General features: G+C 37.6%; 3 protein-coding genes across 3 annotated transcripts in view; all 3 read right to left on the bottom strand.

Annotated features, from left to right (window-relative positions):
• Positions 1 to 18,169, bottom strand: part of LOC134821782 (ovochymase-2-like) — a 141,883-nt gene that overhangs the window by 81,613 nt on the left and 42,101 nt on the right. The gene's annotated exons all lie outside the window — the stretch shown is intronic.
• LOC134821779 (uncharacterized) overlaps positions 1 to 18,169 on the bottom strand; it is a 474,787-nt gene that overhangs the window by 425,152 nt on the left and 31,466 nt on the right. The window lies entirely within an intron of this gene.
• On the bottom strand, positions 1,346 to 14,000 carry LOC134822160 (neurobeachin-like). Its single transcript, XM_063833067.1, has 6 exons — positions 13,977 to 14,000; positions 13,613 to 13,703; positions 7,490 to 7,582; positions 7,202 to 7,307; positions 6,703 to 6,836; positions 1,346 to 1,354 (listed from the first exon to the last, which is right to left on the bottom strand). Exons 3-6 carry the CDS (start codon positions 7,577 to 7,579, stop codon positions 1,346 to 1,348), a joined length of 339 nt encoding a protein of 112 aa, XP_063689137.1. The 5' UTR covers positions 7,580 to 7,582; positions 13,613 to 13,703; positions 13,977 to 14,000.

Here is an 18,169-nt window from a genome sequence, read left to right as displayed (position 1 = left end):
AGAGGTTCTTTGTAAGGCGACTCGATTACATGAGGTCTGAAAAATTGAACAGGAATTGCAATAATAGCATGAGAGTGGGGGAAAAATCCAAAATGCGAATAAAATATTAACTCTAGTTAACGAAAACGGTCAGAAATCAAACTTCGAACACGGAGTCTAGGAGTAGGAAATAGCTGTGAACCAAAACAAACAGAATGGCCACCCGTGCATGATATGTTAAATATGTACCGTCTAGGATGCTCCGGCAACTTTTGCTCCTCTGTTATGCACGTGTTAGTGCTGTAGCGAAAGCTATGTAGTCGATCAGCTTCAAGTTACGTGTTTTATTAGAGTGAGGGTTCTTTCTTAAGGGCCGACTGATTAAATGAGGCTCCTAAAATTGAACGGGAATCTAGCAATAATAGATGGAGCGATGGGGAAATCAAAAAGCGGATAAATACTTAAACTCTAAGTTAATGATAAACTGGTACAGAAATCAAAATCCGAAACGCGGAGTTATAGGAGTGGAAATAGATGTGAAACCTAACAACAGAATGGACCCGTGCATGATATATTAATATGTACGTTCTCGGATGCCTCCGCAAACTGTGCTCTCTGTAATGCACGGGTTGTGCTGTAGCGAAGGCTATGTAGTTGATCAGAATTAAAAGTTACGTGTTCTTACGAGGGTGAGAGGTTTCTTTAGTAAGGGCCGATGCTTAAATGAAGGCTCCAAAAATGAACGGGAATCTAGCATGGAGAGTGGGGAAAATCTAAGCGGAATAAATTAATCTAACTTAAGTTAACGATAATGGTACAGAAATCAAAAGTCCGATCACGGAGTCTAGGAGTAGGAAATAGTGTGAACAAACAAAAGAATGGCACTGTGCATGATATTTTTTAATATGTACGTTTCTAGGAGATGCCTCCACAAATTTTGGCTCCTCTGTAATGCAGTGGTTAGTGCTGTAGCGCTGAAAGGCTAGTAGTCGATCAGGGACTTTCAAGTTTAACGTGGTTTTATTAGGGTGAGAGGTTCTTTAGTAAGGCCGACCGACTGATTAATGAGCTTCTAAAAAATGAACGGGAATCTAGCATGATGAAGACGGGGGGCAATTCAAAAAGCGGAATAAATAATCTAACTCTAAGTTCTCCACTACCTGAAATATTGATTCGGGAAAGGTTAGCCGCGTATGTGGAAAGAGTGAGTTAGGGATTTTAGGTAACAACGGGTAGTCTCAAGCTACCGGTCTTTGCACCCGTAACTTTAGCCTCAGATCTCGAAGAGGAAGGAGGTTAATCAATAAAATAACTGTATAGGAAGTTAATCGTTGACCATAGCTAAGATCATACCTTATTAAGAAGTTTATCGTATCTGAAAAAAAAACTTATTAGGAAGTTTATCGTGATCCTAGAAACAGGCTCATAACGAATTATCACTTTCTCTCTCCAATCCACAGTATTCCGGAGTTTCTTTTGCAGTCACTAAACTGCAAAACATTGTAATTTATAGTGATTCTATAAAAGGTTTGAATTTTTAAAGCAGAGAGGTAATAAGCACTTATCATATTAGATTTTATGTTATGTTCAGTCAGTTTTTTTTGTGTACGCCTCCATGAAACCACCACGGGGCGACCTGCCCCCCATGTAGTAAGAGCTGCCAGTGTAAGAGCATGCAGGAAAACACAAAAGCAATGAGGGAATGTTGAAAATTAATGGACTTTTGTCATTTATGGGTGCTTGTATAATATTTTTACCGCACGATTTTGATATCTTTTGTAATAAAACTAGTGCCATGATTGGACAGTCCAATCAAACAATGATAAAAGTGTTTTATATAAAATACCTAAAGCGAGAAAGTCGTTAGTTAAATCTATATAATACTGTTTACCAAAGCGAAGTATTAAAGTAAACCATTATACTGTTCTAATGATATTAGCTTTACTTTGATTCAAGAAAACCTACCTTTTTATCTGCTTTCGTGAAATTCAAAGTGATGTTAAAGTAACACAAGCCTTTAAAGCTTGCAGGGGTTCCTCTCACAGGAGCGGAGCTAGTGCAAAGAACTGTCACTAACTGCACAAATGCCACTAACAGCCCCAAATGCCACTAACTGCCACAAAACTGCCACTACTGCCACAAACTGCCATAAACAGCTACAAAACTGCCATAACTGCCACTAACTGCACTAACTGTACAATCGCGCCCACGCAATTTGCGCGCGGGACAGTAGCAGTAGTGGCCGTTAGTGCAGTTAGTGGCAGTTAGTAGCCAGTAGGTGGCAGTTTTTTATCGCGTCGGGATTTCAATCGAGCGGCTCATCCAAATTTTATAATAGCAAGTCCGCAGCGTTTTAGAGCTGCATTGTTGATTATTGGGCAGCGCTCGCCTGTCTTCCGCCGTCCGACTCTCTATCATTAATGAACATGATAGCCTGAGGTTCAAGGTAACATTATTGACTAAACCGGACTGTGCACGTTGTGCTTGATGTCAAATGTTGCAGATAGCGTATACGTTTTTAAAATATGTTTGATTTGTTTGACATGACTTAATTGTAGTAAACGGTTCGGCCGTTTTTTTACAACAGGCAATATGATGCTTGTGTTAGTTTCGACACTCAATATTTTGTTCTCGCTGCAGGAGTATTTAAATGTGTTTGATAGAATTATGAAATGAGAAAGTCGTGTATTATGGTATTATAATAGATTCAGAAGGACTCGTAAATGTACAAGTATATTAATATTTATATTATTTCATATCCTTTGAAATTCTATTCATGGGACCAGCAAAAGCTCACGTAACAGCATTTATTTTTACTTATGATAAGATGATCAGTTTCATTATGAGCATCTTTTATTTAGTTCGTATAGGTACGGAGTCTAGACAATCGAGTTTTATGTTGTTAATAAAAAAAATTTCTCTACGGTATTAGGAGAAACGGCTGTGATAGACCGGAGCGCAGCAAAAATTTTCATAGTTTGCTGGACGAATTCTACCAAATATATACGACAGAATGACACTTTTTCGGATTTTAGAGGGTGTGTCAGACTATGGTATGTTAACGGTGCGCGGTGATATCATTGAAGCTAAAGTCGGCCACAAAAATTAAATTAATATACTCACGCCACATAATTGGCATTACGTTTAGTATTTTTATGTCTCTTATCAGCTTGTTTTATTTCTCCTACCGAAGCCTACGGAGAGATTACTTTGTTATTATACGTATCTGACAGGTAAAAATTCAGAACAATAAATTTCAACCTACTGAACGTATTCATAATAGAAAAACGTTGTCGTTGAGTTCTCCCGTGCAATAGGATCTGTTTCAGTTTCCGCGTTTCACTCTTTAAGATAAAGCCTTATCGTTGATTTTTGCCTTTATAAGCTTAGTTGTAACTGTAGTGAATTCGTACGGGAACGTTCCCTAAAATAGTTTGTGATACGCGTTCGCTAAAGATTTTAACGTTTGGAAACATAAGGAAACGTATTTACACAGGGGCCTCTCACGGATTAAAACAGTTTTTGTGCGGAAGAAGAAGTGAAGAGAGGAACGACGCCAAGAGTTCTCGAAATTGTTCCCAGCTAGATCACACGCAGCAACGCCAACAGGCAAGCAGGGACTTAATCCATGAACTATACAACGTGACCAAGAAGGACATGCCACGGTACCACTATAATATTTGCTTTGATTCTCCGTGATGCACGTAGCAGTAGCCAGAAATTTGCTGCTTATAATTCCTGGGCGTTGCATAAACCTGTATTCGCCCTATCTGTATAGACTATTTTTAAATCGCCTAATATGTTCAATGTTAATTCAATGGTTTACCTTATATATAGCAACAGCCTGAGGAGGTACCGTACCCAGGTTTAAACTTATCTTTGCAAGTTGAATTTGCGCCCTTTCTGAAACCACTCTCTGCATGGTAATGTAATTAAAAAGGGAAACACAAACTGATGAACGTGACCCAAAAATTATTCCCGCGCGACGCGATAGCCCGTACTGAATAAGATTCTCTTTCAGATTTCAGTTTTCAGTTAATTTGGGTTAATTCGCGCCGTTCAAAATCATATTGCACGTGTGGTTTCCATGTTCTCGAATTAGGCAACGGTAAGTTTATAATCTTTAACTTTAATGTTTGGAAACAGGTGTTGTTAATTTTATGCTGGGGATTCCCAAAAAGTGCTTGATCTGCCAGTTCATCATTGTGTCTCGCTAAGTAATTGGCTCTAGTTTCATTATGCTTCGACTAATCATCACTGTTGGCTTGGGGATGGGATTCAACTGGGTTGAGGGTTACTGAACAACCATGTCGCTTATAAGTTATCAAACAGAATAACGATATCCAATGGGTTCAGCCATGATTTAGAAACAATATAGGCTCACGGTGGCTCGGAAAAGTAAAATCTTCATGGTATGGTTTCTTTATATGATTTTGGTCAATTAAACGGGTTTTAAGTGAAATATATCCTCCCTAGAGATGAATAAGAATAAAATAATACTTTCAGTTCGTGAAACTGACTTTTTGATATTAGTGCTTTCTATCACTATCAATATTTAATTAAGGGAAAATTTTTTAAAATAATTTAGACAGAGTTCGAATTAAATTTTGATGTCATTAATTATCCCTATTGATGGGAATATCCCAAAGAAAGCAGTTATTATGGTAAATTTTTTGTCAGTTAGTTCGTTAGTGTATTAGTCAGTTCTTATAAACAGTTTTATTTTGGATTGTAAAATTTGTACGTAAAATTGCCTCACCACAAAGTTTTTAATATTGCTGCACCTTGCGCAAACGGTTTGAAATCCTTTTTTTTTTTTTGGGTTCGGGGGAAAAAAAAAAAACAAGAGTATTTTAACAATTGGGGAAAAGTTGGGTTTAATTTTAACTTCGGAAAAAGTATTTTAGCAGGACGTGTCATTCTTTTTTTAGTTTAGTTCAGTTCGTTTTCAATTTTAATCTTTAATTTTATTTTCAGGTTATACCTACAAAATCATTTTTTACTTTTAGCTAGCAGAATGGTTTTTCAGATTGCATTAATGAACTGTGTATGAGGCTGTCCCCAAGTCCAGGACGCCATTTTATTCTTTGTAATTTTCATAACCCTGTCTTGCATTGACTACTGATTATGAAAATCACTAATTCTTTCGATTTCTGTGCCACTAAACTGCCTTGATTACATCAGTCCCTATATTTATAGGTTCATGCGCAAATTACCTAGTTTAGACGTCATTAATTAGGTACGACCCACTAAAAATAGTTTGTTGAAACGCGTTCGCTAAAAGATTTTAACGTTCGCAACATAATGGTAAAGGATCGTTAATCAGATTAAAAATATCAACAGGTCGACACGCCAATCGTTTCCCGCAATTTTACATGTCTAGAATGTAGTTTTAGCGCGGGCATGCATGCAAGTTTCCTTTTCAGGCCCTAAATCGCTTATATATTTGTTTTGGAGTAGAAGTTGACTTTTATGCTCAATTCTCGTGCGATAATAGTCTTGCTTAGATTTTCAGACAATAGACTTAAGAATTCAGTTGGTTTCATTGGTGTAATTTATTACAAAATATTATCTGTTCGACCTTTATAGTTAGGCAAATTTTGCCTTTTCGCAATTGAACTATTAAAAGCTCAAGCATATGATTAGTCTTGCCAAAAATGGTGGCTCGAGTCCATTCCCCTACCTTAGTAGGGTTTGTGTTTCACCCGGCTTACCGTAGATTGGGGTAAAATCGCCGTGTCGGGGAAAAACTTCGCCACTCTTTTTCAAATAATCATTTTACTGGTTTTGAATTGTTAGGAGATCGAGTTTTTGTATAGTATTGTGTTGAACAATTGGTTATAAAGGTATTCCTATTCAAAAATAACGTTTTACTATGTTAATTAAACTCATGCAAATGAAATATTGCTTAAAGTTGCTAAACTTTCCTGCATGCTATTTCCCATATTTTACAATTATATTCCTTTAATATTCTGTGGACATCATAAGCATATGTCCTGTTCATTAAGGGGCAAATTTAGTTAGCCATGATGCACACAATGATATTATATAGTTTTCAATTTGTGTGTGGCGAAGTTACTCTTCTGATCCCCATCTGTTCGGCGAAGTTTGGGCGAAATTCGCGCGCGTGCTGGCAACGTCCCGACGTGTATTGGCGAAATTCGACTACATTTCTACTTATCCGGCGATGTTACCGCAGGGTGCATGGCGATGTTCCCCGGCCCGCCGGCGACAAATTGCCCATTGTTAACACGAGGCTAGAGCTAGATAAGGTAAAATGGCAGTATATCAGGAAATATAATTGAGTTTCGCGTGTATGGTGCTTAGCAGCCCGTGTCCTTCCGAAGGATTCTCGTATAACATCCATCAGCATTCTCGTATAACACCCATCAATACGTTTTGCGAGGGTCTGGCTGACAGTCCATGTTTCAGAGCCATATAGAAGGATGGACTCAACTGTAGCCAAGAAAAGTCGTATCTTGAGATCTCTACGCATATCCGACTTCCATACAAGCTTCATCTTGTGACACGCTCCCCATGCCTTAGCTTTCCTCACTTCGAAGTCCTTCTCCGAGCTCTTCATTCTACTACCCAAATATATATTAGGAGAACCAGAGGGTGAAATGAGGGACCATAGCTTCTGTATAGTGAAATTAAGTGACACTCACTTTTCTGAAAATGGTACCAGACACCTAAACAAAGTGTGACTATATTTTTGCTTACCCATTTATTATCAACAGCAGTCAAAGTGTCCAGCAGTAGCCTCAGCTCGTCAACAGACAGATCGTATGACGTTATCGTTCCCACAAATTCAGCTATTCTACTCGCAACTGCGTCCTGGTTATCTGACTCGCATTCTGGGGATTTGAGGGGGGGATTTGAGGGCTGTTAAGATGAATGGTAAATTACTAATATTCGATAAGTTTTAACTCTGAACAGTTCATGATGATGATGTTATTTGTATTTATGTGCATGTACCTTTTAAATTGATTACAATATTTCAAGGCATCAATGCCCATCACTTCCCTGGGAAGTGCTCCCCAAAAATTCATTTCTAACAACTTGTTAAATTACTGGAAAGTTTGAATTTTTCATTTCTTTCATTTTTGAAATTCCGGAGTTTCATTAGCATTTAAAGTATTATATACAATATTACTAATTGTTGTGTATATATACACAACAATTAGTAATGTTGTGGGGTGGGCTTCTGATGCCCACTCACCGGAAATAAGATCAAGACAGTGCGGTACTAAAGCTAGCGTACAGCACATTTGTAGATTTCTGAGGGATCTACCCACGATAGATATCAAGCGTTGCCAAATCTCCATCTGCAAATAATTTTACAGAAATTAGACAAACCTCCTTAAATCACATACAATAACATACCACATTAACTTGGTATTGATTGACAAAAGCGTGTAGCCGAAACACTAATGGAGACTATCATTTCGTCCCCAATAATCAAATATGATATTGACTAAATTAATAATATCCAAGAAGACAAATTAACCTGTAACGCATGGTTGAGGTAGGGCAGTAACTCCAGCAATATCCAGATAGCAGCGGGATCTCTGATGTAGTCTGAACTTTCAGATCCCATCAACTGAAAATAACTTGGTTAGAATCTGAGTGGGTCGCTGGATGGTGAAATTGGGAGTTCTGACGTAAAGAGTAAGGGTATAAAGATTGCTTCACATAACGTCAGTTCTAGTTGTACTAGGTTGCTCTAATCTTATGTAGAGCAGGCTGGTATTTAAATTCCGTGTACATGTGGTCGTGTATAATCGAAAGTTTGTAAATTAGCGGCGACAAGGTCAAAATTGAAAGTGGACACGTGATGAACGTCATAATTTGCCACGGTAGACAATTGCGCATTGTTGTTTCCATGCTATTTTAGTTCCGCGCGTTACGTAAAGTCGTTAAAATGGCAAGCACACTTTCTCCAAAATTTAGTTTTGAGTAAAACGATTGGTTTTGATCGCTTAGCTAGGTAGTAACTAGCGTTTATTTTCATTCCACAGAAAGCTTCAATAGCTGCTGTACTGGCTGTAATTATGTAATTTTTAATGCATTAAATTATTATCTAACTTTTAAAACAATCTCGAAATAGTAAAGAAACATCTTAAGAGACTGATAAGTGCCCAAAAAAACATAACAGTTCTCTGAAAAATAAAGGTTAATTATGAGGTAAATAATTTTCTCCACAAAACTCTGTTAGAGGCAGTAGCCCTAAGATCATAAAGATCATTAATATCACGTAATGGTAGGTTTCTTTTATTCAAATCATTTATAATAAACTTTAAAAGATTACTTTGGTGTCGACCAACACGTCCTTTCATGGTAAATAACGCATTAACAGCAAATTGAAGAGCTCTCTGAGCTGGTGATGAGCAGTCACTGCGAAGGACATGTCCAAGCATTTTCCAGCGAGCATATGTCACTCGCTCTGACAACGGTGTTACACCACAGCGTTCATAGAATGCTTTATTACTGATAATAATGGGATAAGTCATCTTCAATATTTGACGCAGGTGTCTTCTATGACATGCATCAAGTTTGTCAAATAGGTTCTGAGGGGTAGCCCAGCTATTGCAGTTATAGAGCATAACAGATGTAACGTATGCTTCGTATATCTTAATCTTGGTCTTCAGATTAATCTTAGATCCTTGCATCCAAACTTTCTTGTATTTTTCGAATGCAACATTTCCAAGGATTATACGATGCTGTATGCATTAAAGGTGTATAAATTTTAAATATGCAACTCTGTTACGTTTCGATAACTTACGAACTTTGGGAATATCCAAATTTCATAATATGTACGCAATAAAAGATAACAGGAAACACCTGGATCCCACGAATTGATTATTTACTTATTCCATATACGGACACCTCACTAAAATATCATACCAAAATATGACGAATAACACATGTGACATATGCCCGAGAGTTTACTCGCTGTAAATATTATACCCCGTTATTCCCAGGGGAGTTGGATGAAGGAAGTGTCTCAGCAAACATTTGGCATTTTACCTGTCATTGTGTAACCAAACAGCAGCTATATTCTCTGCTTAAATAAGGGTGGGTATTCGAGGAATACGGAATTATATAATAAGTAATCAACCAAGAGGAAGTTTCCCGCGGAACCTGTGTCAAAATAATTTAATTATATGATTGTAACTACTTGCCAACAGGTTTCTGGTTTATACATGTGTAATTATGTAACGTGGGAGAAAGTAGGATGTATGAGGATGTTTTATTTTTAAACGGATTTTAAACTGTACTTAAATCCCCGGCATTTGTGTGTCTATTGTGTTCAAACATAGATCCAGGATGCGAGCTATTTGTCATGTGTCACGTGACTACTTGTCATGTGTCACGTGACTACTTGTCATGTGTCACGTGACTACTTGTCATGTGACACGTGACTACTTGTCATGTGACACGTGACTACTTGTCATGTGTCACGTGACTACTTGTCATGTGTCACGTGACTACTTGTCATGTGTCACGTGACTACTGGTCATGTGTCACGTGACTACTTGTCATGTGTCACGTGACTACCTGTCATGTGTCACGTGACTACTTGTCATGTGTCACGTAACTACTTGTCATGTGTCACGTGACTACTTGTCATGTGTCACGTGACTACTTGTCATGTGTCACGTGACTACTTGTCATGTGTCACGTGACTACTTGTCATGTGTCACGTGACTACTTGTCATGTGTCACGTGACTACCTGTCATGTGTCTAATAACGTGTGACTTATTGTGGGGTGGCTCAGAATCGCTCACAGATCTTCTCTTCAAAATGATGTTTTTCTGATCGTACTCGAGTAAAAAGAAATAGATGTTGCTGAATAATAGAAATCACGTGTTACAAAGTTATACTCATACTCAAATTATCAGATATTTTCACTGTATTAAAACTGGGGGGTTCGAAGGAATGTACAAACGAGGAAATTGTTTTCCAAGCGGGCTGGATTATTGTAAAGGGTGTGTGTACTGTGTGTACCATATATTGTGTAACCATGTGGTGCGTATACACTCAAATATTTGTTGTATTGTCTGAACTCTTGATCAGAATGTGGTTAAATCTAAATTCTTAATCGTCACTTTTAGACCCTGTCCTTTTGTTGTCCGATCTCAATTGTTGTTTAAGTGCCGCATCATATCTAATGAGGTCACGTGATATACTAGATGGTCAATAGTGAGGTTATTATGAGTTGGTAAACCGTAAGAATGTGTGAGGAAAATTGAGAATGTGAGTCACAATTTAATCAATATTTGCTGTTGAGAGATTTCTTGAATAATTCGAGATCCTAGTGGATCATTCTAGAAGAAAAATTAAAGATTCCTTGTCTGTCCCGCGAGTATTTCATTCAACGACACAGACGGTAGCTAACAGAATCTGTATTTTTGATAGAAATAACCACAAACTGTTTCAAGATGTTGCATAAGCTTTCAATTATACCTAAAAAGCCTTTACAAACCCACTGACCCATCAATTAGTTGAACCATGATAACACCTACTGACCTCCTTTTCGTTAAGTACAACATTTCAGTAAGTACAACATTTCAGCAAGTACAACATTTCAGTAAGTACAACATTGTCCCAGAAAATGGAGAAAACAACAACTCGCTACATTCCTCAGCCACATAACAACCATTCTCTACGATCTACATTCCTGAACCCAAGTTTCATGTACAGTGTACACTCACAATTATGACCACCCATGTCTTATATATATCAATATAGTTGAATAAGGACACCACCTGTTACACCATGTATTATGATACAGTTCCGTAATCTCGAACAATAATTACTCATTACTGTCTGAGAATATGCAAGTGTTAGTTTAACTCCGGTAGTGGTACTACCGGGTGTTTGTAATGTGGACTGTGGTATAAGGGGTACAAACTACAAATAAGAACACCTGGTCTTACACGAAATGTGTACCTTGTACCTGTAAAGTGTAGTAGTAATATGTACCTTGTACCTGTAAAGTGTAGTAGTAATATGTACCTTGTACCTGTAAAGTGTAGTAGTAATATGTACCTTGTCCCTGTAAAGTGTAGTAGTAATATGTACCTTGTCCCTGTAAAGTGTAGTAGTAATATGTACCTTGTCCCTGTAAAGTGTAGTAGTAATATGTACCTTGCACCTGTAAAGTGTAGTAGTAATATGTACCTTGTACCTGTAAAGTGTAAAGTGTAGTAGTAATATGTACCTTGTACCTGTAAAGTGTAGTAGTAATATGTACCTTGTACCTGTAAAGTGTAGTAGTAATATGTACCTTGTACCTGTAAAGTGTAGTAGTAATATGTACCTTGTACCTGTAAATTGTAAAGTGTAGTAATAATATGTACCACTCTCTGTTACCCCACTTTATTCCTTATAAAGCAGCTAAAACTGCATTTCCATAAGTACAGTATATAACCTTACGTGTTCATACTTAAACACCTTGTATAATGTATATGAAACTGAATTGCGGGCACAACAGCAATTTAACCTTCACGATATTGCGGTATATATTTGACGTAACCATGATCTTTTTGTCCGATAAAACCTTTTATAACCCCACCCACTATCTACATGCCGAGTGTAAACCAGTTCATACGTATAAAAAGAACCATAGTCTCGACCCAGTGTAGTGCCCGCTGTAATATTAGGGTACCTATGTATATGGTATAATTATTGTCTGAGATTATGTAGTTTACAGGGTCGGTGCAATGAAGATATTCAATATTGTAATGATATGTATGTATTATGTATTATATTATGTTCTATGATATATATTATGTTTGTGTTACATTATCCCATTATGATTTGAGCAATGAGCATACATTTCGATACTCAACCTAATAGATAACGTGACCAACTTTAGCCAGCGAGAAGGACTGGTTTGATACTTAACCAAAATTAGATTCACAGCTCACAATTCACATCCTTGTAGATTAATAAAAAAACAATTTGTTAGAGCTTTCGCTGACGTTGAGGTGGAAAAAACAAGCCAATATCGAGTTTTGTAGCCACAATTGCCCCGGAATAAAACAGTAAAGGATCACAAGATAGTTAAGTGTCATCAAACAAATGATACGACGTATTCCAGGGTGATCTGCTGAAGACTCAACTAGTTTCGGCCTTTGAGGGCCATCCACAGGAGTGTCACCTCAAATTATTTGTTATATAGTAGTGTTGAAAGTATTAAAATATTTTATTTAGTATTTAATACTTTCAACACTACTATATAACAAATAATTTGAGGGAGAGAGAGAGAGAGAGAGAGAGAGAGAGAGAGAGAGAGAGAGAGAGAGAGAGAGAGAGAGAGAGAGAGAGAGAGAGAGAGAGAGAGAGAGAGAGAGAGAGAGAGAGAGAGTAATAACTCTGAGAGTCTTGACATTAGGACTGGTTACTGGTTAAGGTAGCCAAATTAATCTGACTGCTGGTTAGTATGCCTTCTAATTAGAAGATAATCAGGATCAAACAGCCACATCATTACAACAGTGTTCCTCATTACTAACACCAATGTAACTAACTAGTTTACACGTGTAATGTATACCACCTGTGTATGTATGTGTGTATGTGTGTGTGTAGAATTCCATGAGGTATTGTTCCGCACCAGCTGCTAGAATACAATGTGGAGACTGGACAGACAATGTGGAGAGCGAAAAGATATTTGACATTCCATCCTTACATTTGAAATATCTAGGTCAGACCTGGTAGGGTCGCTATTGTTTCGAGTTTAAAAGCTGAGTTCTGGTGCGCACATTCCAACCTTTGAAACTTCACCACAACAATACATATTTAGAGATCTACATTCAGTTGGAAGTTAGGATTTAACGTATTACTTTGCAATATTTCTGAAGAGGAAAATCACGTTTGAAGATAATTTTTACTTTAAGTTACGAACGATGAATTCGAAAACGATGATCTATGTATACACTTATCTGGTTACGATATAGTCTGTAAATATTAAACTCAGCTACAGCATTAAATTAAATTATTTCATGTAATTAATTAAGTTGTTTCCACGTAAATCTGTGACCTTGAAAAAAAAACATTATTTTTCACTTTACAGCACCATAATCTTAATTGTACACACTGTACATACACACAACTTCAAAAGGAAAATGGAATACGTTGCTGGGGGTAAACTGCAAGCACCTGTTGTATGTTACACGCAGTGCCTCAACATACAGTATACAATGTTGGTAGCTTTCATGTGGGGTCGTATTCCAATAATATCAACATTTACATGTTTTTAAAAGTAAATACAGTGGGGTTTCAAGATAAGAAACTGCACTCTACAGTTACTAGTATTTTAGCAAGACAGCTCGATCATGTCCATATTAAAGAATATCTTGACGCATGCAATTTTATCGTAACGTATGCAATTTCACAAACTTTGAATGTCACCGAAATTCAATAACCCTTTGTTAACAACAACAAACAGTAACGTGTGACATACTGACAAGTGACTGTCTGAATAGTCTCATTGCTTGATGAAGAGTAAAAATAGGTATTAATAGTTAATACCAATCAATCATGTAAAGTTTGACTACATTATCTTACAGGAGAAGAAGCAACAACAATTGTCTGACTAGTTACCTAATATACCATTTTCTAACTTACCAGAGTGTAGATTGGAGTGAGAACGGACTGGTTGATACTTTCACCCTCAACTTTGACTATAGTACTGACAATACTTCGTACATATGCCAAACTGAAAACAAAAAAGTAAGATTATCATATCAAATCAAAAACAAGAACACACAGACCATTACTTATTTCTACATAGGAACACATTTAGTAATAATCAAGAACTTTAAAATATGATAAAACAAAATTTAAGTATCTCTTCATGCCAGTAGTACATTATAGATAAAATTTGAACAGTCAATTTCAGAGAGAATTATATGGCACGGGACAATTTTACTTCGAAATAGGAAATAAATATAATTACCTCTCTGGAGGAATAGGAAATAAAGATAATTACCTCTCTGGAGGAATGGATTTGCGAATAGGTTGTGTAGGGGGTTTGGGGGCGAGGGTGACCCGCTGAACACTTCCCTCAGAAGATGTCATGATTCGCACTCCTTATCACATAAACATTGTTACTGTAAGAGATAAACTTGTTATATCAAGCACCAAAAAAAGTTTTAAAGTTAAGACTCTCTTGAGTGTGGCAAACACTTGTCTGAAATGTTAACTCTACATTAAGCATAATTGTATAGTGAACATTTGACTATTGTGAGAGTTTACGAATATAAGCTAAACTTTGATCAAATTTAACACAGTAAACATGTTAAACATATAGTAAAAGTGCACAACTTAAACGTAATAGGTTCCAGGTCAACCAAAAACCAACAAAAATATAAGTAATTTCCAAATTTAATGCCCATCGAGAAAAGGTATTAAAGTTGGCAGTAATTTGTTGAAAAATCGGCTTAAAATGATGGTTTTAAACCAACCAACTACAGCCGCAAATTATATATGTTTCGAGACTGGATTGTGACATTACAAAAGTAAAATACAATTTGAATTATAAATATCCGATAATTTCATTAATAATCATTAAAAGTTGCCTTGTAAAAAAAAATCAAATGTTTGCTTTTTCGTTTCGGGAACTGTTTGAACTCAATATTATATCCGACTAATCATACTTTATAATGGTTAAAAAACAAAGTAAAAAGATTTTCCTCGATGGGCCGGCATTCACAACCGCGAAACGTTTTGAGTACGACAAACGATGACACCACCACCAGCCCTTAATTGATAAGTCCATGGGATAAAATTAGATTTGTAATTTCATATTGCCTATCACCTATCATGATCACCTATGTTACTTTACATATACTGCTTCTAGTTACACGCTAGCGATCTCAGTCCCCAATAAACGTGTGACCCAACAGAAGGGATTGTGGAAGGACACTTACATTTTTCATTAACACGTGCCCTGATTACCCCCTCTGTTGAGCTACGGGGAACGTTGATCGCTAGTCTGTAGTCAGATCGTTAATAAATTTTAAGTTTTAATACTTTCAACACTACTATATAACAAATAATTTGAGGATGTAGATCGAGCCTTCGAGCCGCAATCAATGTCTGAGTAAAAGAATGATCACTGGGGGATGATGCGAAGGTGTCCAAAGGGATGTTGCTGCCGGCGATGATGCTCCAACTGAAGATGAGTAGATTGTGAAATTCCACATCACAAAACATAAAACCAACATCCTCTCATAAACAACCCCTCCCTAAAAGCTCCTGACATTGATTGCTGGCTTCTGGCTGGTCTCTTCCTTAAATTATTTGTTGTTTGTAAAGTGCTGTTGATTGATGCTGATTAATAGTAAACTTTATTTAACTGTGCATGTATCTTTGTCATTATATAATACAAGTTTTAAAAAACCCAAATTCAAACTAATTACAATACATTAACCTTTCGTAACTTGTATTATTGAATGACCATATAACCACATTATTTGATTATGTATTGTTTTACTCTAAATCCCCTTGTGGAAAGCTCGTCGACTACAATTGCTATTTACTCAACCAGCTTTCCACAATGTCTCCTTACCCAGGAATCCCACAATTCCCTTTACCCCAACCTCTAACACATAAAGCAATTCCAAACAATACATATGCTTCATCAAACCATTAAATCTAATCAACAGCACCCACCACCTCACCTACCCAACCATTCACCCTTAAAGCAACTTATTGCATGTCTCAATCGAAATCAACTCTTCTTTATGGTATCTCTTATGAATAAAATAGTTAGTAAATAGTTTTAAGTAATCATTGTTCCCTTTTTCCATTATAAATCAGACGTCCACCCATGATCTACTCATTTCAGGTGCAGCTAATTCGCCGGTGGTGGCAGCCCAGAGGGCACCCAGCACATCCCCGTGATCAATATTCTCAATAATATGAGCGGAAAAAGACTTGACAGAAACTCACCTAGGACCCCCATCTCCTTGATGAGCCCCCACCTAGATAAAAGAACCAGATCATCCAAGAGTGAAAGTGATAAGCGAAGTGTAATCGTGAACTCTACCTTTGAAAGAACCCCCAGCAATAAGAGCCTCCTACAGACGTCACTCCTCAAAAGTGGCCGTGCTTCACCTCTGGCGACATCAGTGTCAGAGTCTGAAGAAAATGTTAGTGATGACAGCACCAGCACATCAAAGCCAAAATCCAAAGTCACCAAGTCTAAATGCCCCTGCTGCAGAACCTCCGGGGGTAAGTCTTGGCTTTTGACCTGTAAGGACTGTGGCCAAGTTTGGCACTCTCTATGTGCAAACTTGAATGGTACAGATCTTACCCAGAAGGGGATTGATTCATTGCTTCCCAATTGGGGCTGTCCCTGGTGCTTTGTTGCCCCATACCCAAGACCAAAGAATCATAAGTCTGCTAAGTTAGCAAACGCATTGCAAACAACTTGCTATGCAAACCAAATCTCGGCTGAGGTAATTGAGTCCCTTGAGGGTATAGTAGAGCAGAAAATGAAGCATATTAACCAACCCACGACTGACTTCATTTCATCGATACAACATCAGCTGACAGAGCTAACCCAAAACATAGCATCCTTAAAGAACACTCCTAACCGTCCTCCTCCTCCTCAAATGAACGACTACAGTCCTCCACAACCACCACAACCCCCTAGGAGGGTCCCAATTCAAGTAGAAAATGTCAGTTCAATCAACTTGGTTCCTGATATAAAGCATGTAGAAAACCAGCTAGAAGACTACATCACAGAGAAAGAAGAGAGCGACCTCATGAATATGCTACAGAATCAAATTGCAGACTTCTCATTAGAGGGGCAAAGAAATGTACTTCAATATGGAGAGCACTACAAGTACATGGGTTCAAAGTCAAACCCTTTGGAGATGCCCGAACCCATCAAGAAACTGATGGAGCGTCTCAACAATGAGTATGGGTCTTCACACCAAGAGGAAAGGCACCACTACAGACTAAACTCTTGCCTAGTGAACATGTATGATGATAAGGAGTCAACTCTCCCAGAACACGCAGACAATGAGGGGGACATTGACCCTAAGTCATCTATCTTCACCATATCTCTAGGGATCCCACGTCACCTTCAGTTTAGGAACTTACAGTCTGACGAAACAATGACTGTCAAATGTAATAGCAGAAGCATGTACCAGATGACTAGGCATAGTCAAGACTTCTTCAAACACACCATCAAAGAAGAAGATGATGATTCTGTTTCTGACGGCATTCGCTTCAGCCTTACATTCAGGGCCATCCATTGGTCAAACTTCAACTCAACTATTCTCGTAGGGGATTCTAACTTTGGGCCCATAACATTCGGAAGCGGCAAAGGTAAACTTGGAGAATCGACCCCTGGCCTCAGATCTTGGGCTCCTACAATAGACTCAATAGACCCACTATCATGCACATCATACCGTAATGTTGTGCTAATGGTGGGCACTAATGACCTTAAGAACAAAGTCACCGACCAAAAGGTCAAAGAACTTTATAAGCAATATAAAACAAAACTTAGTCTGATAAGGAAGTACAACCCTAAATGTAAAATGTTCATATGTCCAGTACTTCCCACAAAGTCACACGATAAGAACCGTAGAATATTTTTGTTTAATAGGTTTATTGCTGAAGATTTATGCCAGTGTGATCTTAAAGTTATCCTAGTTGAAGGTTTTATTAAGTTCCTAGACAAGCGAACAAATCTTTTAGATTATGATCTTGCAAAGACTGATGTTGGAGATGAACTCCATCTCAATAGAAAATGCACCAGCATCCTTGTTGTTCTATTAAAACGCTGCATCTTTCAATTTAAATCTAGTAAAACCAAACTATCAAGCAGTAGGCTATATTCTAACGCACTCAGAGGTGGCCCACCAAACCCTGTATGAATAAATGACTCCATCAATCAAACGAGAAATATGCGACTGCTGCAACAAAAACATCCTTATTGGTCAAGGATACTTGGAATGTCAAAATTGTCCCAAAATAATACACAAATTATGCTTCAAAAAATCAAAATTTAGCCAAGGAGGCTCTGGACACTCATGTACCAACTGCTTCAGTATTAGTGTCATGATCTACAACCCCTTTAAGGAACTCATAGGACTTGACAAAGAGTCTGATGATAAGTTCTACTCAGAAGACTTCCTGGAGTCCTTTGATTGTATTAACCAAGCATCT

This window comes from Bolinopsis microptera, chromosome 10 (assembly GCF_026151205.1).
Source record: "Bolinopsis microptera isolate Bmic1 chromosome 10, MBARI_Bmic_1.0, whole genome shotgun sequence".
In the NCBI taxonomy this organism is placed as follows: Eukaryota; Metazoa; Ctenophora; class Tentaculata; order Lobata; family Bolinopsidae; genus Bolinopsis; species Bolinopsis microptera.
This window is presented reverse-complemented; position numbering and strand designations above follow the sequence as displayed.

What these genes read in the sequence shown, in the direction of transcription:
- LOC134822160 (XM_063833067.1), bottom strand. Translation starts at nt 7,579, where the DNA reads ATGGGATCTGAAAGTTCAGACTACATCAGAGATCCCGCTGCTATCTGG. An exon ending in ACCTCAACCATGCGTTACAG is followed by an intron (nt 7,308 to 7,489) that starts GTTAATTTGTCT and finishes AATTATTTGCAG; the next exon opens with ATGGAGATTTGGCAACGCTT. An exon ending in CTGTCTTGATCTTATTTCCG is followed by an intron (nt 6,837 to 7,201) that starts GTGAGTGGGCAT and finishes TCAAATCCCCAG; the next exon opens with AATGCGAGTCAGATAACCAG.